Consider the following 21,973-nt stretch of genomic DNA (forward strand, 5'->3'; position numbering starts at 1 on the left):
ATCTGTATCTGCTTGATTTTATGCATTGCACCATTGCCACATAATTGCATGAATCAGCAACAGTTCCTAAAAAAAGTGAGTATGATTATAGTGATATTTTGTCTCGATTTCCTTCTTATGACTGAGATTTCCCTAAAACTGTTAATGCCTCACCTTCCTGCTTCAGTGGATATTTTCATCTAGATACCATAGAGACTTGTATATGCAAAGAACTGTTGCTGTGATCATGTCAGAAATCTTACTCCTATGCTCATGCCAAACACTTTTTGCTGTATCCTTTCACCACATGCTGAACTGTTTGCCACTCAGAAGCGGATGGCTTTCTTTTTGGTTCGATTTTGGTTCCTCTCAAGGATTTCTGAGAAGAAAAAGAACGCTGCATACAGGCATTCATTAACCAGAAATAGATTTCATGCACAAGTTTCAGAATGTTTAATGGTGTCCCATTATGGGTCTTGATCTTAAGGAGGTATCAATCAGAGCAGATTCAAAGACCTCTTTCAAACTGATACATTTTTTTTTTCGCCTCAGGATAAATTGCTCCAGCTGTGTAGATTCATCTCTATCAAGCCTCATATACTGTAGACTTCAGCACTTGAAAATCCTTGAAAAGAGGTCAAATATCAAAGACCAAACTCCATGTGATGTAATAATTTCGGCTATAATTAAGCTTTCTTTAATGGAAATGGTAACATTTGATGAAGTGGATGGATATTAAACAGCGTAAGGCATAATTGGGGCATGCACATGCTCTTACATCATCACAGAGCATGGAACCAATATCTTTCTTCATCCAGTAATATAAGTAATGAATAAAACACATGGGGAATGCTGTTATAGGGAAAATAATCAATAATAGGCTGGTGTGATAAGTTTTTAAAAATAATTTTCCAATGACACTATGTCCCAAAGTGTTTTATTCCTCTTACACCATGATTTGATTGTTTGTTGTGATTTATTGCTACCTTTTAAAGATTTGTGAATTCAACAGTGCTCTGCTATAAAGTCAAAGGACTACCTTCTCATACTATTGAGGTGTGGTTGCCAATAACATATAACCACATTATAGAAAAGAGAAAGATACTGGGAATACAGACTGACAGCCTGTAAGGGTACCTGGCTCTGAACTGCACAGCCCCACGTCAGACTATATGATACCCTCGAGAGCACAGCCTAATTCAAAAACCATTGTAACGCAACCACAAAAATGTCTGCATGTTTTTCAAACACTATTCCTCTGTCATTCTAAAGGAGTTTTTAGCTAACTAATATAGCTAATAAAGTCATGGTTGGGAGGGTTAATCCAAGTATCACAATATGAAAGTAATGTAATCTGATTATTTTTTTGATTACTTCTAGTTCATATATGTAAAAAAAAAAAAAAAGAGAGAAAAGCAATATGATCTAGTTTTTTTTAAAGAGCTCACAAACATGTTCAGTGTTTGGATTTGTTGTAATAAAATAAGTAAATTTGTTGCTCATGTGAGTCACAACTGGCAAGAGAGAACCAGAACTACAATCATGCAGCTGTCTATATTGTGTTTGTCACTCTTTCAAGATGGAGACAGATGCAAGTGCAGGTTTACTTTGAATAAAGCTCAAAACAAAACAAGAACTATGGAACTTGTGGCAAGATACACGAATAAAGAAACAAACAACAAGAGAGAGCATAACATGGCAAAGAAAGACAAACTCAGTGCAAACTGCGGCTATATACACGAGTGCTCATTAACAGGAACGTGATTCAGGTGCAGGTGGTCATGTGACTTATGCAGTGAGGTGCAGTGTCTGCTGGGAACTGTAGTTCAGAGTTCCTTCTCTGATTTACATGGCAGTGTTATGCCATAAGATTAATTTCTTTGGTTTTAAATGAAACAAAAACAAATACTTTGTTTTTTGACGTAACCGTAACGGATTACAGTTACCAGTTTTTTGTATCCTGATTACATAACACCGTTACATGTATCACGTTACTCCCCAAGCCTGAATATAGTTAACTAATATGCTACAGCACAAATGCCTATAACCAATTCAGATTTAAACATGCATTATTGAAGATCTGTCAAAATTTTAACCTTGTAGTGGCTCAACTAGAGTTAGTATAGTGACTAGAGTTAGCATCAGCAAGGACATGACTTTCAAATGCCATTCAACTGCTTATAAACTAAGCTACACTATAACACTATAGACACTTAAAATTCTGCTCATACTACTTTCTGAACATGATCAGGAGTGTTCTGTTTTTCTTTGTAATGAGCACTCATGAGCTTTAAGCTCTGGTATTAGCTTCATTAGCTAATCCATTAGTATGGAGGGTCATCCAATGCATTGCCTTACCTGGCACTCTAAGTGATAAAATGTATGCACTTGTTTCTTTATGTAAAGCCAGCCATTCAAACAATTGAAAGATTTATACAATTTGCATTTACATACCTGTTCAGGAGCAACATCACTAAATGTGCATCCAGCTTTATCCTCTTCATCAGAAATAAATTACTCCATCATGGAAAAGTACTGCCGATGGCTATTCTGGCTTTACCTTTTTACTTGTTTTGAAGTTTTCTATTTTTTTTCCAAAAGCATAGCATGTTTTTGGTTTTTGTTCACCGGATAACTGCCTGGCTGTGCCGGGCACATGCCGATTTCAACCATACTTTTTTCTCTACAAAAAGACTGAGATGGAGACAAAGTGACAGGATATTGTTGGAGCGTTTATAAAATGATTTTACAATTTAAACACATTCAAGCAGCCCAGACCATAACAAAGTTTTTCCTCAACCACATAATACACTTGTCCTGAGTCCATGGCTTAAACATTTTTTTACCATGTTCTACATATTTTCCAGTCTATTTGTACAAATTAGAAATTACTTACAAAACTACCTTTAAATGATTTATCTAGCAGATATCGATACTCCAGGATTCGTCATTTTACAGCCATAAAGCTGGTCTGTTTTTGAATAACAGAGAACCAGAGTTGGAAAGAAATGCAAAAAGCAGCCCTATGATGTAAAATGGTTTCAAAATTGTGCAATCAGACTCAGCTATGCCCTTTAGGGGTGGTATACAGCTCTCAAGCAGCATCTCAGACCATAATCACAGCACCTTTCTTCTTCCTGTGATGTGGGAACACAGTATTGGCAGGAGAAGATGGAACATCACATTGCAGGATAAACAGAAATCCTTTGACTCTTTACCTGGAAGTATATAATGGATGTGTCCTTTAGGGCTCATCTTGAATAATCTGCTGATGTTTTATGCCTCTAATGCAGTATAACCGAACAAAAGAAAAAAATTAAATAAAATAAAAAGCTAAAAATGTATATGAAATACGATTTTATAAAATAACAGTCTGCTTTCAAGGGCTTTTATTTATACGAGAAAATCAAATACAAGATTACGATTAAGCCTCTTTCATTATTACCCTAATAAGGTGTAGTGGCTCTTATACAATCACCCAACATAAGGCAGTCTCTAAGACAGAACACTTGAACAGCTCTGCCTTTCAAAAAAATGAATGTGATTGCATTTCACGGTGCGAATCTCACCCTTGTTCTTAGCATACGATGAAAACTTGTCCAGACTGACCCTTGGCTGATTCATGTTCCTCACTAAAGCAGGCATAGTACAATTTCCAGATATGAAAGTGCACCAGTGGTTGGGTTTAACAGTACTGCGCGGCTTCTACCCGAGCTGCAATCCACCTTATTACTCGGGTGAAACCTTCACTCCTCTTAATAAGGCATAGAGTTTAAAGGCTGCATTTCAAAGTCCCTCTGCTTTTCCCCTTATCATGGAATTATTTAAATGTAACTGAATTTGAGCCAATTTCCTTAAATCGTGGTTAATTTGAACCTTAGCAGTTGCCACCGGAGGAAATAGAGAGAAGCAACAGGGAAACAAGTGGATGAGTGAGTACATTAGGAGCATGACAACTGACTATAGAAAACACTTGAGTAGTATTCATGGGAGTTCAGTGTGCGTAGTGAGGGTTTATTAACGATATTCAGACCTCAGATGTAACTACAGACTTAAGCTGTGTTCATGCCATGTCGTAATTACCGGAATTACGAGATTCCAACTTGTAAAAAGCATTCACGCCCTTGTAGAACTAGCTATTACAACTTGTAAACTAGGAATCTTTCGGAGAGCTCCGACTTGTATCACCTGACTGCTGCAACATCACATGGAAACACTCAAAATGGCATCAGCTTCAGCAGTAAAATGTAGTTAAGTAATTATCTCGTAATATTTCTGTGTAATAATTCCTATAGTTGACTATTATTAAATGTCTTAATAGTGCAAGATTAATCTGAAAATAAACAAAAGACCTACAATATAGTTCAATGTAGCTAGCACAGAGTTGGATAACCATCTAATCTAATGTCTAATGTTGTATAATTCCTTGGACGCGAACAGTTCTGAGTTGAATGCCCGTGTTGTCATCTAGTAATTACGGTAATTCCGACATGGCGTGAACCCAGGCTTACATGAGAGGTACGCAAACAGGGTGTAGTTTTTCTCTAAAATATAGATACGTGAAGTTTCCAAAATATTTACAGATAAAATTATGAATTAACTTAAAGAGAGCTGTAAGCATAGAGGGTCAGTGCTTGGTCAGCTTATCCTTCATAGTCTGGGCACATTTTCTATAAAAAAAAGAGATCATTACATAAAAACACTGTAAAAAAATAAAAGATTATTAACAGCATGGTAAAATAGCCTAAATCCTATTCAAATTACGATTTTCTCAATTTAGCATCATGTGTGGAAATGAAATGTGCACACAATAAACTGTCAGCATGCAGTATAAAAAATTAATGTGAAATGACACTATGTGCTGGATCAAGTGCTATTTTATAATAATATTTTTTTTCCAAATACAGATTTTTGCAGTGATTAATGTGATAATTACTACTAGGACTGCGACAATATATTGGTAATGTAGTACACTCCTATTTTTTAAATAATCTATAGTAAATCAATAGTATATTAATATACCATTAATAATAGTACAGTAATAGTACAGTCTACAGTCTACTATACAGTAATAGTACAGTCTACTAGTTTACTATTGATATTTATATATCTATAGCTATACAGCTATAGATATATAAATATCAATAGTAAACTAGTAGACTCTATAGTAATAGTCTATTGTAATGGTAGACTCCTATATTTTACATTGCACTGCTTTTAACATAAAAGAAATTCATGTTACTTCCATCTTCAGCCGACATATTCTATATTTACTCTATACTTTTTCTATTAAAAAAGTTTGTTTGTCTTTTAGCTTAAAGACACTTGTGTTTAAAGGCAGTGGTTTAGACACTAATAAAAATGCTTCTACTCAAAAAAAATTCTTGGTGGTATAAACGTACTCGCTCCCTAATGTAACTTTTGGACTATATCTTACTCATGACCGAAACTGCAACAGTTGCATGGCTGCCACTGAAACTGGGCACTTTTCTTTAGAGTTCAGTTTTACTTAATAGTGTGTATTAACCAAGCTGAATAGCGATATATTTGATTTTTGGATTAGATCATTGTATCTGATACTGAACGTGATTTTTTTTTTATTTCAAATTCTGAAAACCAAAAGTGGTATTAAATGTGGTATGAAATGGCTTAAAATAGTGACTGAGATATGTTCATGATTATCTTACAGAAAACAAATATTAAGAGCAGTTATTTATCCAGTTTTTTTTTTCTTACAATTTTACTATTTTAAACCAGCAGGAAATGGGCTTTTCTTTCATAGTGTACATTTAAGCATACATTACTGTTTAAATGAACAGTCAACTCAAGAATAATTGGGAACCTTCAATATAATGAGGAAGAAATATTGTATAAAATAAACATACACATTTTCAGAAACAACATTTTTAAAAAAATAATTCTGATAAGAACTTATCTTTTAAATAAGAACATTTTCTATTATAAACAGGGGCAGTGCCAGAACATTTGTCAGCCCTAAGGAATACTTATAATAAATGTACATCATTTAATTTTTTTTCAATTGTTCTCAGCCTCCAAGAACTTAGTGCTAGTGCGCTGGACCATGTCCTGTGTCCTTGGGGTATAGATACACAAATCTAAGATGCCTCTGTCATCCATTACCAGGGAGATAACCAAAATGCTTCCCACACAAAAGAGACAAATGGTTGTTAATTGAGTGCATCTTTTGAATAATATAACATAATAATATATCATATCATATAAACAAATTTTGACTCAATTAATTAGGCAGTATGTTGAAGGTAGATTTAACCCTCTATTGCATGAATTATTACAATCACATAAAAAAAAAATTATGGATTTTTAATAACTGATATAGTCCTGTGTCCAGTGTCCGATGGTGAATGTATCATATAGTCACAAATAACACAAATGTATGAGATTACAATTCCAATTACTGCATTTTCCAGACTATAACTTGCAGTGTTTATGTGCCACCTAGTAAGCATGTTTTGGGTGAAGAATCTTTTTAATTCATAACATAAATTTTTTTAAATAAGGTGCAATTGCGAAATGTCAGAAATGAACTGAACAACAGTTTTCCTTACTTTGAATGTGAATTAGTGTATTGTTTTGCTATGTAGGCCAGTTTCAATTCATGAATGCACATACCACAGTTCCATTATCAAATGTTGTTGCCATATGGCAACAATTACATTTTACCGTTTAAGAGTACCCACAAAATATATTCTTTAACTTGTTTTAATGACAAAACATCCATGTTAACTTATCTCAGATAGTGTTTCTATTTTTTCTTTGAGTAGTTTTGCCTAAATATTTAAACATTAATCAAATTTTGAGAGCCCTTCTATGATGACCTTTACCGTGCCATGTAATTGCAGAAAAGGAAGTGCAAACTTCATGACCAGGAAGCCCTTCCTGGTCATGTTAAATGGCTTGTTTATGCCAGAGTTAAAACCCTGTTTTTCCAGTTACATAAATAAAAGTTTTTATTTATTGCCTATCAAAAATTGGGTAGAAATTAATTGTTGCTATATGGCAACACCATGCAGTAGAGTTCAATCACTAAAACTGGTATCTAATGTTAGCCAATAAGCTAACCTTTGCTAAGCTTATCAATATCGCATGTCATGACCACTATTTAAATACAATTAGTTGTGCAGACACACACTCAATAGACGCGAGTGGTTAAAACTAATAAATAATGAAGAAAAGCCAACATTTCCCTCATTTAGAGTGTTTTGGCATTTTGAAAAGAAAGTCATCAATAAATCAATAGCACACTTAAAATGAATACTGGGGTGGGGGGGGGGGGGCAGGGGACATCACCAGACTGAAACACAGAACTAAAAAGCCCATTACAATGTCTGCCAAGAACAGAGAAACCTCAAGCACAGTTCTGTGTACTTGGATGAATAAAATATGTGAGCAGTCATGCAACAAGAGGGAGGTGCAAAGGTGCGTCCCCTGGTCTGCTATGAGACACACAAAAACAGGGCAAGGTTGGGGACCTGATTTGAATATTGAATGAGCTGGAACATGCTATGTGGCCCTGATGCAAGCATGAAGGTGCATGAAATTAGCATTATCCTGACAGACTCAGAGTCATTACAGAACAGATTCCACTAAGCAAAATGGGTGTCTGTTTAATTTAAAGCTATTTACATTGCAGAATGAAGAACTGAAATTTATAGGAGCTATTAATGCTGAAAAGAAACACCTTAACATACTGTACTTTATTGGACGATTATATCAGCATCACTGATGACTGGAAATCCAGAATTCATAGTCAATCAAATTTGGTGCAAATATTTGTGCTGAAGTCTAAATCTAAGTAATCTATGAATAACAGGTAAACAAATTCATTAGCTAGTCCAATGGGCAAGTAAAACCCAATTGTTTTGAAAACCTAATTTCCAGCTAAAATGTGGTGACTAACATTATGTAATAAAGGTTGATCAAACAATTAGCTAGATAAATGCATGGATAAAGACAACAGGATTCAGGAGCACTTGTTATAGTTAGAGCATTGAGATGTGTCTCACCACTGTGAAGTGTATTACGTTTAAACATTTTTGGCAAAAGTCAGTAAATAGTTTTTCTCTGTTTGTTGAACCAATCTGAACCAACTACGACTGAAAAAAATAACAGCATGAATTCTGGCTTGATCTAGTGATTTGTCCACCCATGAGGAATGCAAATACTATAAATATTTTAGCCATAATGAGACAATGATAAAATTATTCAATGGTCACACTGATTGTAATGTTAGGTGCATATAATACAGAGCAGCACTTACCATCTGAGTCCTGAGACCAGCTGGAAGCTGTGACTAAGAGGACACCAATTCCGATTCTCAGCCATTGAAAGAGCCACGACCGCTGGCACATCTTCCCTAAGCGTTACTGCAGGCCCACCTACAAAAAAGAAAGGAATGAATTCTTTGCATCTCACATACAGCATTCAAACTCCAATTACATGGCAACGTAAAAAAAATTCATAGAAATTATTAAGAATGACAATGACAATTAATTTCATCAACTTCAAGCAGGGTGTGTGTACTGTACATTCAAAAGCAGTTTTGATTTGAAATTAAGTGTTTTAAGAGAAACAAAAACCAACTGAAGACTTAGTTTTGTTTTTTTCATAGGGTATTACAGTTCATAAGGTATTTAAATTTCTATTCAAATGATTGAATATAAATAACCAAAGTGATGGAAAGGCCAAAGTGTGAAAAAGAAAGGATCTGCTTATGATCCAAAAAAATACAAGCTCATCTGTGAAACATGGTGGAGGTAGTGTGATGGCTTGGGCTTGCATGGCTGCTTCTGGAACAGGCTCCCTAATTTTTATTGATGATGTAACTCATGAGGGTAGCAGCAGAATGAATTCAGAAGTTTATAGGAACATTTTGTCTTCCAATTTACAGAGAAATGCATCCCATTTAATCAGGAGGAACTTTATCATGCAGCAAGACAATGATCCACAACACACTGCCAACACAACACAGGACTTTATCACTGGGGAAAAAGTGGAAGGTCAATCACCAGACCTTAACCCAGCTGAGCAGCATTTCACCTCCTGAAGAGGAGACTGAAGGGAGAAACCCCCCAAAACAAACAACAACTGAAAGAGGCTGTGGTAAAAGACTGGAAAAACAACACAAAAGAAGAAACCAACAATTCGGTGTTGTCAGTGAGTCACAGCTTTATAATATTAAGGGTTATTTACTTTAATTTACTTCAAGATTTATCTGTTTCTATAGTTTTGCTCACCTACAAATTGGGTGGTCTGATACAACAGGGTCTATGTTTTATGTTGCTTCATGCAACATAAAACATCTCATATCACATCTCATATCCATCTTTTGATCTAAACGCAAATGTCTTTGGTGTATAGAACAAATAAATGAATTGGCCTTACCATTCCAATAGGTTCGGAAGGCACTGTATATGGTGAAGTATGTAAACACCTGACCACGAAACATCCCATTCCAAAACCAAGTGTATTCATATGGAGTATGAATATTCACTAGATTTTGGACCATGGATGTGGGGATTTGTGCTCATTCAGCCACAAGAGCACAGGAGGTTGAGCACTAATGTCAAGAAGGCCTGGCACAAAATTAGTGTTCCAGTTAATACCAAAGGTGTTCAGTGGGGTTGAAGTCATGCCTTTCAAGTTCTTCGACACCAACTTTGACAAACCATGTCTTCATGGAGCTCGTTTTGTGCACGGGGCATTGTCATGCTGGAATGTTTTTTGGGACTGAAGAGTCATTGCAATGCTACAGCATATAAAGGCATTCTAGACTGGGAAAGGAGTGGTCAGGTGTTCACAAACCTTTGGCCTTATAATGTATGTAGCCTGTTGTTTCCATCAAAGCTCAAATATGGGTTCTCCAACATTAGATTCTTACAACAAGGTTATTTCCAATATGGCAGAAAATGGCATGTTAATTTTTTTGAAAGATTTGAAGGAAAGTAGTACAGAGTCAAATTTTAACATTAACAAAGCTAGATAGCCATATTTACAGACTGTCCAAAAAATAAACAAACACTTAGTTTTGTTAATCAACAGCTCCTTTAATTTACCTGAAATAGTGCAAATATTTGTCAGTCCTCATTTCCTCTGAGGTTTACTCTACTGTTCCCTTTAAAGCCAATGTAGGAGCAAATTCTCAATGACTGTATGCTATAGCAAGGCTTCTATGTTTACTTTACATTGTAAAAAGATTTTATTTCATATTGAGACAGTACTGCTTATTTCCTGTTTTATAAATAATAATAATAATAATAATAATAATAATAATAATAATAATAATAATAATAAACAACAACAACAAGATGCTGCATTAGGAAAATTCTTTCATTTCCCAACATTTTTAATGAATCAAAAACACTTTGGATGAAACATACACAGATCAAACACCCTTCTGTCACTTCCTATGCTGTAATGATGGCTCTAATTTTATAGCACAGGTGCAACAGAGAAAAAAATGAAGAAGAAGAAGAAGAAGAAATGGCATTTGTTGCGCATATAACCTTTTCCCTTTGAAGCCAGCAGGAGGGCAGATAGTGTTCGCCATGTCTAAGATAGAACATCCCAAAGCAAATAGCTTTGAAGTTTTGCTGCTTGTCTCAGGTCAGTGCTGTGCTTCCTGAATAAGACCCTGTGAGCAACGTGCTTTGACAAGATTGGGATGTTGAGATAAGCTACAATGAGACAACAATACACACTGACCTTTGGTTTTCAAAGGCGTCAAAGCCACCAGAGCAAAACAGTGCTGTAACAACCAGGTTTAGGACCCTATGGTTATGATTTACTGTGTTATGGACATGCATTTCAAAACGTATGACTGTGAGTGATTGTCTTATTATGTCATGACCACAATTTCCCATAAGACCAAAATTCATAGATATGAGTGTTATAGTGTGTGCCCATGACAGCATTTCATGGCTGCTGGCTCCAAAAGGCTTTATCAACCACTTGTGATCAAACACATCTATAGCCTCATAAACCTGCTTAATTCTAAAGTCCTACAAGATTCTTGAGGTTGTGAATGAATGCATTATGTTGTCGATCTCATGTTAAACGTAGTCAGAATAATATTGCCACAATGCAGGCTACAAGGAATAAAAGGATGGATATAAAATGAACCTGCCCTGAGATAATAATCTTACATTTCATGTAATTCCTCATTGAATGCCTAGGTTCACATTATTGGACACAATATTGTATAACAATTCAGTGGTATTCTACTCACGTTGTTCCACAATGCTGGTAGCAACCACAACAGTAACAAAAGACAGAATACCATCATGATTTCCTTATTCAATAACGATATTGTAATGCATCAGTCAAGACGATTTTTGACTGTGTGATTACAGCAGTCTTTTATGATTATTGCTTGTTACATTGTACGAGATGATCCTAGTGTCTGAATTTGATAGCAGACATTGTTCTATATGTCAGAGTAAAATACTCTAACAATAGACCAACATTTACCATGTTCTGCTTACGTCATCCCATTCCAAAACCAGTTGTTCTCCCTTTGCTCCTATAACAGCCTCCACTCTTCTTAGAAGGCATTCCATTATATTTTGTAGCATAGCTGTGGGGATTTGTGCTCATTCACCCTCATGAGAACAAGAGGTTGTGTGTTGATGTCTGAAGAAGGCCTGGCATGAAGTTGGTGTTCCAATTCATCCCAAAGGTGTTCAGTGGGGTTGAGGTCAGGGCTCTGTGCAAGCCACTCAAATTCTTCTACTCTAACCTTGGCAAACCATGTCTTCATGGAGCTCGTTTTGTGCACAAGGGCACTGTCATGCTAGAACAGGTTTGGGCATCTTAGTTCAAGTGAAAGGAAATCTTAGACATTCAAGACAATTGTATATTTCCGACTTTGTGGCAACAGTGTTGGAAAGACCGTCATATGGGTGATAAGGTCAGGTGTCCATGCCATATAGTGTATCTGGAAGCTGTAATTTATCCTCTGTTTCATTACATATCTTTTTTGCCCTGTAATGATAGAACTATGATGCGATATCAAAGCGACATTCTTCCTTATGCCACAATTCAATATACCGTTCTTCTTTTAAATCCGACATTTTGTTTACGAAAATTTAACAACAATGTCTGAACTTTATTTGTCTTTGGTTGCAACGGCACTAAATCAGTCACAGGTGAGCACATTGCATTCGAAGCCATTCTCATCTGACACAGAAGTTTATTTTGATGTGCAGTTTTTGTCTGCGACAGCAAAAACAGGCCAGAAATCATGCCGTGTAAACCCGGCTTCATTCAATGTTCCCTCCTGCTTACTCCAACTGATCATTATAGATAGGCCTTGCTATGAGCATGATGCTTTTGGACAGACAAATCTAATTTCACTCTTTTCCCATTTTCACAGATTTTCCTCCCACAAGGTATTACAAGGTTTTTTTCATCGTCATGTCATGAGAGCCAATAACATCCGTAAGATGGACAAAAAAGCTACACTTATATGGCCAAACGTCTGTGGACACCTAACCATCACACCCATTGTGTGGAGCTTCTCAAAACTGTTGCCACAAAGTTCGAAGCACACAATTGTGTAAAATGTCTTGTATGCTATAGCATTACAAATTCCCTTCACTGGAAACCTGCTCCAGCATGACACTGACCCTGTGCATAAAGCAAGCTCCACGATGTGCCAAGATTGGACTGGAAGAACTCGAGTGGCCTGCACCAAAACCTGACCTCAACCCCACTGAACTTCTTTGGGATGAACTGGAACACTGACTGCGCCCCAGGCCTCCTCGCCCGACCTCACTAACACTCTTGAGGCTGAATGAACACAAATCCCCACAACCACACCAAAATCTAGTCGAAAACCTTCCCAGAAGAGTGGACGTTATTATAACAGCAAAGGGGAAACAAATCTTCAATGGAATGTTCAACAAACACATATGTATGTGATGGTCAGGTGTCCACAAACTTTTGACCACAAAGTATATCACACTTCCTTATCTTTCCACCAGTAAAAACATGAATCCTGCATGCACAAGTTCATAGTCCAGACTCTGTAATGTTCCTGTCCACTAATAAGTTAATAGCCTAGCACTCTGTGCTCCCCGTTGACTGTAATCCAACAGAAACATAAGAGCACTCGCTCACTTGCACGTGCATCCAAGGTCAACAATTTCTCAAAGTGGTTCACACATTCCAGTACAAGAAATTGTACTTTCAGTACACAGTAAATGCCATCAAATATTGGATTATGAGTGAAAGGAGAAGTTCCAAAAGATTTCAGTAAACAGACCAACCAAATGCAGGGGACTGATAAGGTACCAAATTGTCAAAATTGCACCTGCAAACAAAATGTGATAAGAAAATACCATATCACGCCATATCATCTGGGCTGACTTGTTTCCGCCTATTTCGAGTCACTCAGGAGAGTGGGACCTCTATTATTGTGGAGGTTGTCGAGCAGCAACGCTGAAATCAATCAGCTTCGTCTCTGAAGTGAGCAAACAGTGCTTCTGACAGCGAAGCCGTCAACACACCTAATCCATTACTCTCTCGTGTCTAGATGCCTCTGGAGCAGTGCATCATTACCTCCTGCCATGAAGTGGATAGAACACAACAGTTGGGGAATAATGAGGCTGACAAGGAACGTAGCGCAATGGAACTGCAGGTAGCAATGACTGATTACTCTGTAAGACTATTAACCTATTGCAGAATCAACGGGCATTGCATTCTACACACACACGCACACACACACACCGATCTCTGACGTACTGATGGTTTCAGCTCTACCATGAGAGCTTTTAGAATGTGAATCAAGCACGCACACACACACACACACACACACACACACACACACATACACCAGCTGCTTGAATTTATCTTTTATTAGCTTTTATGACAGGATCAGAGATTCAGGAAGTGTGAAGTTTTGGTGAAGCAGGATTTCATTCATCACGGGTTTGATGGACAGACAAAAATGTTAAAAAATGTCACAATAACTCAATGGGATTAATCTCATTCAGGGCCCGATTTGGAATGACAGCTGTAGAGAGTAGTACAGGGAATTAAGAAACCAGCACAGTTGGATCAGAAGCACTGCTTTCATCCCACAGAAAAGGGTAAAAGAACAAATTAATATCACCGTGGTACTATTGGAGGGATTTTTTTTGTCTCCCTTTCTCTCTAAATTCAGTAGCCAGCCCACTCCCACTGACAAGTAGAAGCACCAGTGTACTGCCCAGTCCCATGTGTTGTTTGTTCATAAATATAACTAACTAAGCTAAAAAAGTTGCAGCTAGTATAATGTAATTATGCATGCACCAGCTTAGTTAGATAGTTAAATGCATTAATACAGATAAAGGGAAACGTATGTACATATTGTGTATGTGACCTCACACAAGCTCAGCAAATAACTGGTCAATGTTGTGGCTATTAGCTGTGGTTTTCTTGGTCAAAACAGCTCTGACCCATTGAGGCATGGACTCCACAAGATCTCTGTTGTGGTATCTGGCACCAAGATGTTAGCAGCAGATCCTTTAAGTCTTGTAAGTTTGAGGTGGAGCCTCCATGTATTGCTCTTGTTTGTCCAGCACATCCCACAGATGCAAAATTGGATGGAGATCTGGGGAATTTGATGGCCAAGTCAATGTCCTGAACTCTTTGTCATGTTCCTCAAACCATTCCTGAACAATTTTTGCAATGTGGCAGGGCGCCTTATCCTGCTGAAAGAGGCCACTGCCACTAGGAAATACTGTTGCCATGAAAGTATGCACTTGGTCTGCAACAATGTTTAGGTAGGTGTTATGTGTCCAATTAACATCCATATTAATATCAAGACTCAAAGTTTCCCAGCAGAACATTGTCCAGAGCATCACGCTTCCTCTGCCTCCTTGCCTTCTTACCATAGTGCATCTTGGCGCCATCTCTTCCCTAGGTAAGCAACGCACACACACATACCCATCCACCAATACGATGTAAAAGAAAACATTATTCATCAGACCAGGCCACCTTCTTCAACTGCCATCATGGTCCAGTTCTGATGCTCATGTGCCCATTGTAGGTGTTTTTGGCAGTGGATGGGGTCAGCATGGGTCTGCAGCTACACAGCCCCATACGCAGCAAGCTGCAATGTATTGTGTGTTCTGACACCTTTCTATCATAGCCAGCATGAATTTTTTCAGAAATTTGTGCTATAATAATTCTTCTGTGGGATCGGACCAGAAGGGCTAGCCTTTGTACCCATGACCGTGTTGCCAGTTCTCTGTTTGTCCTTTCTTGGACCACTTTCCGTAGGTACTAACCACTGCATATCAGGAACACCCCACAACACATCAACTTTGAGAACTGACTGTTCATTTGCTGTTTAATATGTCCCGCTCCTTGACAGGTACACAGGTGTGAGATAATCAATGTTATTCACATCACCTGTCAGTGGTTTTAACATTATGTCTATTGTTTTAGTCTGGCTAGTGTCTTTAATTTCTCTCACCATGTTTAACTACAAGCTGACTGCGAAAAGTAAACAAAATATTTATATGACTGTTTTGCACCAGACTTTTATTTTTTCATATTATATTTTGTCAGTGTGCCACATAACTGCACGTTTCCTATTCTGAAAAGATTGTATGCCATCCATGCATGATAAATAATCTGCTTAGTAAAACTTTTCTACTGACAGCAGATTGCGCTTGGTTGATGTGCGTAGTGCAGCAGGTGGTGCGATTCCCTATACTATCTCCAATTGTCCCAAGCCTACCCACCTCCCCTAAAATTTCATTCAAATGCAGCATTGAAAACTTTCAATATTAAATGTAGAAATCTGAAATATCTTATTCATCACTCTTGGTGAAATGTTATATTTTAGTGAATCAAATTATCAACTATCTCAGTGCAATATTTTGCTGTTCATTCATGTAATGCAAACTGTTTTCGGTGGACACCAAAGCCTGCATGAAAATCTCCTTAGATAATAGAAACTCAGAGATGCAGAGCTTCTATGCGCTCCTTTGGCAGATTCAGTACACTGCATTTTAATGGGAGAAAAGATTAAGCTTACTGTACTTTTAATATGTTATTTTGAGTCTAGACACACGGCTTCTCTGGCACTGAATTGGAGTGTAGGCAGATGGGTTTTGTATAGACACGAATATCTCAATAATATATATCTTGTCCTGGCAAGGTACACGGCTTCTCGCACTGATGATGGGGGATCTTTAAAAGGGACTGACATTACTGATTTTGGAGGGAAAAAAAAATTGAGACAGAACACACAAACATATATGGTATACTTCAGTAACACACATCAGTGCTTCCCCTATTTTAAAAATCACCGGCTGTCATTGCTGTCCGCTGGGCACCTATAAATAAAAAGCCTGGACACAAAATTACACACAAGCACCAAGGCTAGTGATTGTTCACCCCTTGGTTTGTTTTACTGCTGTGTCCCAGATTTTGATGAAAATGGCTACATACGTACAAGTCATGTTTTGTTTCTAATATATAGATTAGCATTAAAGGAATTACTAGTCAGGTTGGCACACGGGCAGCAACACGGACCTTTCAAAAGTAATTCTCAAAAGCTTTTGCAAAAACACCTAGCACACATTTTAAATAAAAATTTTTTTAAAAAAACGTAATGCTAATAAAGCTTGATCTCAAACACTTTACAAACAGTTTTAAATTTTTGCTAAGTTTTCAGTAAAATATTCAGTAAATTTGTATACATTTGAGATGCAGCTATAGAATTGTTATAGAATATAATATAGAATTATTCATTTCTATGAATTGTGAAACACATTTGCAATGTGTCTTTCATAGATGAAGCATGACTAATCTCACCATAGGTCTCATGAAGTTATAGCTATCTCTCTGCATTCCTATCATTGTTCACAAAACCAGGACTGACCATGAACACATACACACACACAGACAGAGAGAGAGAGAGAGAGATCCTTTACAAAATTTCAAATCACAAGCACAAAGTGAACAATCATAAAACATAAAATCATTATCATCATCCTTTACAGGAGTATTACATGCGCAGCAACTGACATTATGCACTCATAGCAAAATTTGTGAGACCAACGACATCCAGCTGGATATTGAGTATGGGGCAAAAAGAGCAGGGGAGACGGAAGAGAAAGCAGGCAGCAGCGTCACTGCCGCAGAATATTGAACATATATTCAAAAAGACAGCCAAACAGGGCAAAGTTGTTATATTTACTACCTAAAGTAACAGTTGAGATAGCTAACACTAGCTACATGCTAGCTAACAGTCATCAACCCCACAGGAGCAGAAGGTAGCTAATGTTTTCACTCGTGCGTGTCTGTGTCTGTCAGGATTACGTACGCAAAAACTACAAGACCGATTTTCAGAAAACTCAGTGGAAGGGTGTAGCATGTGTCAAGGAAGAACACAATATATTCTGACCATTAACCATCCAGTGAAATTAGCCAGCTACAGTGACAAATTCAGAAGGTTTTTACCCTGCATATGTGTGATGTGTGTTCCTCTGTGTAGGCGCTCCATTCACGTGTGTGTGCACGCACACGCACGCAGTATAGGCCAAATAAATAAAGCACCTTTACCCTTTAAAACAATCTTAGTTTGCTGACAAATTATAAGTGATCCTACAAATGTTCATTTAAACTGAGTGATTTCTTCAAAACTTCAAGTTTCACAACATGAAACAAAAACACTTAAAAAAAAAATATGTTAGCTGAATAGGGTCTGACATGTGAATTTGTGATTTGTCAAATAATTTACAAGCTTATTTCAGATAATGAAACAGTTGAATGCACTTCACACTACATCACTGACCAATGCCTATACTGTGTATTTACAGATGATTCACAACAGCTCAGGGAAGGACAGGAGGACCCACACCCCGTCACGGAAGGTCAGGAGAAGGAGATGGTGAATGATCTAGGATTTTTCATTCAGGCCACAAAATCAGTTGAAGTCTTTTGCTACATTCACACACATAGCGATTTTATCGCTGCAAGTTGCCAGTCTCTGTATTATGAAGGTAGGCGTTCCTACTAATGGTTGCCATAGTAACATGGGTGGCAGCTAATATTCCACTTTTGACAACAAACCAGTTTTCTTGCTGCTGAAATAAAACATTCTGGAGGGAGAGGATCTCACATAAAATTATTAAATACGCATCATATCCTACGAGATGAAGGAGAAGCGGTGTGTGCTCGGCCATCTGCCTGCGGCAAAAGCACAAGTGCCAATTAGCTTAGATTATGGCCTTTGTGTGTTTAATAAAGCAAAATAATAATAATAATAATAATAATAATAATAATGAAACACACTCACTGTTTGTTGCAATCAAGCAAAATCCCAGTGCAGCTCCTATCTCAGTAACTGAGCATCACCATCGGGGTGTCATTCACTATATGCTCGATGGTGACCAGGATCCGGACTGCAGCTCTTTGGCCGTGGCCTCCGTGTTTTCTGGGTGAAATGTCCGGCTTGGTGCTGCTTGTTCCCAGGCGCTGAAGCACAGACAAGCCGGACAGTTCACCAAAGATAGGAGCTATACTGGGATTTTGCTCGATTGCAACAAAAAGTGAATGTTTCATTATTATATATTAATTAATTAATTAATTAATTTAAGATCCTAAGCTAAGCTAAGCTAATTGGCTACTGCCACAATTGCGCTGCTTCTGCTAGTGAGCACGGGTGGCCACGGATGACATGTGCTCATTCTTCTTCACTCCTATTGGAGCACCAAGTCGCTCCAAATTTGCATAAAGTTAAACTTTACTCAACTTTGTCGTGTTGCTGGACACTCCCACATCTGGTCGCCAATGGTCGCCATCACGCATGTTGCCGGAAGTCGCCAGATCTCAGTGAAAATGAATGGTCTCTGGTCGCATTAGTGAATCATAGTGAGTCACTCTGTGTGTGAACATACCTTTAGAAAGTGTGCGTAAGATGTCTGATGTCCAAAAATACCATTTACTCAGGAACTTGTAGTTTAATAATATTCCAGTAAAGTTTGTTAAATGTATTCCGTTGCTAGTGTGGTCTTTAAACTTGTGAACTGTGTTTGTGTGTGTGTGTGGACTGAAAAAGGTGGTCCATGGAACATTTTGGTAAGCAATTTGACAACATTGTAGTAAATATTTTCGGTGCATCAAAAAGCACGTTAAGATACCAGCAGACAAGCTAATCCAGCACAAATTAGTGCATAAAAAGTCACCAAAATTAAGTATTTTAAACTCATAATTAAATACAAAATGAGGGGGAAAACTGCAAAAAGGTCCACTTTTTGAAAAAAGAACACCCCCTTCCACTATGGGCCTGATAGATATAGAAAATCTTTTACTGTACTATATAAGACTATCACTGTATTATATAAGAATATAGAAACGACCAACTATTCTGCATTCTAAAAAAGGCACACATATGGCATACTCTCACCACCCAGGAACACCTGTACACCTGCACACTTAAGCAGTTATCCAATCGGCCAGTCATGTGGCAGCAGCACAATACATAAAAGCATGAAGATACAGGACAAGAGTTTCAGTTAATGTTCACATCAAACATCAGAATGAAGAAAAAGTGTGAGCATTTCAGAAACTGCTGATCTCCTGGGATTTTCACACAAAACAGTCTCTAGAGTTTACACAGAATAGTGAAAAGAAAAAAAAAAAAAAAAAAAAAAACAGCAGAAGACCACATCAGGTTCCACTCCTGTCAGCCAAGAGCAAGAATCTGAGGCTATGATGGGCACAGACTCACCGAAAAAGACCAGGTGATTTTTATTTTTCTAATCTTCAACTGTCCAGTTTGGGTGAGTCTGTGCCCATGATAACTTCAAATTCCTGTTCTTGGCTGACAGGAGTGAAAACCAATATGGTCTTCTGCTGTTGTAGCTCATCCAACCCAAGGTTCAATGTTTTGTGTGTTCTGAGATGCTTTTGTGCTCACCACAGTTGTAAAGAGTGATTATTTGAGTTACTATATCCTTCCTGGAAGCTCAAACTAATCTGGCCATTTTCCTCTGACCTCTCATCAACAAGGTGTTTCCACCCACTGAAAATCCCAGGAGATCAGCAGTTTATGAAATACTCAAACCAGCCCATTTGCTCTGGTACCAACAGCTATGCTACGATCAAAGTCACAGAGATCACTTTTTTTCCACACTCTGATGTTTGATGTGAACATTACCTGAAGCTCTTGATCTATATCTGCATAACTTTCTGCATTGCGCTGCTGCCACATATTTAGCTGATTGGATAGCTACTTACATGAACAAGTGTACAGGTGTTCATATTAAAGTGGATGGTCAGTGTACGTACAATACTTTAGCCTCATTAATATGAAAGAACATCCCTGAATGAATTAAACATAAATGAATGATAGAGAACTTGGGTACTGCATGAGTTCTATAAATAAATACAGTATGTACACACATTCTTACATATACACACAGGACGTACATAAATAGACTTCATCACTGGTTCTAATCCATGAACCAGACTATAAGGCATTTGTGAACTGAAAGGCATGGAAAATGTCTTTGCCTCAGGCATTTATGTTAGAAAAAAAGTCTGTGGCCTTGTAAGCCCTGGATCTAAACCTAAGACCTGACATGATGAAGCCTCGCAGGGCGCTGTCTGAAAGACTGACGTTTGACCTCCATCAGGAGGTGCCTCACTTCACCGAGTGTCTTTTTCAGATCGAGCTCGGGACCCCGAGGTGGCCTGAATGTGACATGCGACATTTATTTTGAACAACAGGCCATCTGGTTGCCATGGTTTAGCCTTTGCTGAATGGAGAGGGACACCATGCCTCGTTAAAGTTGTCTTGTTTGATGAAGATGCTGCAGCTATATGAGAGTTTCCTGCAATTGCTGAGAGAGCAGGATAAACCCTGTTTAAGTCTCTGCGTTTAATGAGACAGCCAGGGAAGCCATGACAATAATGCCTAAGCCAGTGCTGAATCAACAGGCTGGTGGGAAAAGCCAGGCAATATGACAGGCATATCCATGGGGCATAAACGGGTAAAGACAACAGATGTCTGACTTTTGGTGACTATGATGTGAAAACATGCAGCCCTGTCGCCACCACGTTAAGAGGTGTGAAGGAAATGAACTCAGATGCTGTTACTGTTTTTTTTATATTACAGTCGTCGGCAGGACTGTGTGATACACTAAAATGAGCTATATGAACAGCTACATTCACAGTACTTGATTCCAACTTACTGCGCCGGTTGTTGTTGTTTTTTCCCTTTCAATTTCTTATTTAAGTGGACAATATCTGCCGTTAGTCTGAACAGGTCATGCTCCTGAACTGAACCACATGCATGAAACAATGATTATGGCTAGAGGAGCAAAAGGTAATCTGAATATTTATAATAATAATAATAATGAAACTATTTATATAGCACTTTTCACAAGCAAGGTATTTATAGTATTTACTTTTGGTATTAATTGTAAAACTAATATAAATCAATGTATTAAGGTAATATCTATAACAATTAATAGAAGTCTAAAACTAAGGATAGGCCTAGTTAAATTGGTTTATTCCAGCAATACACCCCATAACATGATGCTGCCACCATCCCATGCTTGGGATGGTCTTCTTTGGATTAAAAGCCTCAGCCTTTTTCCTTCAAACATGGCACTGATCATTATGGCTAAACATTTATTGGCAAATATTTTTGTTTGATCTGACCAGAGAACAGTCCTCCAAAATGCCAGTGATCACCTGAACTTCAGGCTGGCTTTTTTATGCTGGTCTTAGAGTAGGGGTAATAGTTCTTCCTTATGTGGCAGCTTTTTGGCCATGCCGATGTAGGACTTTCTTAACAGTGATTAACAGTACATACTTTTGTAACTGATGCTCAAACTCTTTCATTAGTTCCTTTCTTGTTGTCTTGAGGTTTAATTGGTGCTTTCAGACTATAGTTTATTCATCCCTGGGAGTTAATTTGTGCCTTGTTCCTGACCAATGCAGAGTCTGT

The 21,973-nt window shown here is 37.7% G+C and overlaps 1 protein-coding gene across 1 annotated transcript in view; it reads right to left on the reverse strand.

Annotated features, from left to right (window-relative positions):
* Window positions 1-21,973, reverse strand: part of pcdh15b (protocadherin-related 15b) — a 231,843-nt gene that overhangs the window by 198,175 nt on the left and 11,695 nt on the right. The window contains exon 2 of the mRNA XM_053640491.1: window positions 8,279-8,396. Within this exon, the coding sequence (XP_053496466.1) occupies window positions 8,279-8,369 (91 nt within the window). The 5' untranslated portion in view covers window positions 8,370-8,396. The remainder of the gene's footprint in view (window positions 1-8,278; window positions 8,397-21,973) is intronic.

The sequence above is a fragment of the Ictalurus furcatus genome, chromosome 13 (genome assembly GCF_023375685.1).
Source record: "Ictalurus furcatus strain D&B chromosome 13, Billie_1.0, whole genome shotgun sequence".
NCBI classification, from domain to species: Eukaryota; Metazoa; Chordata; class Actinopteri; order Siluriformes; family Ictaluridae; genus Ictalurus; species Ictalurus furcatus.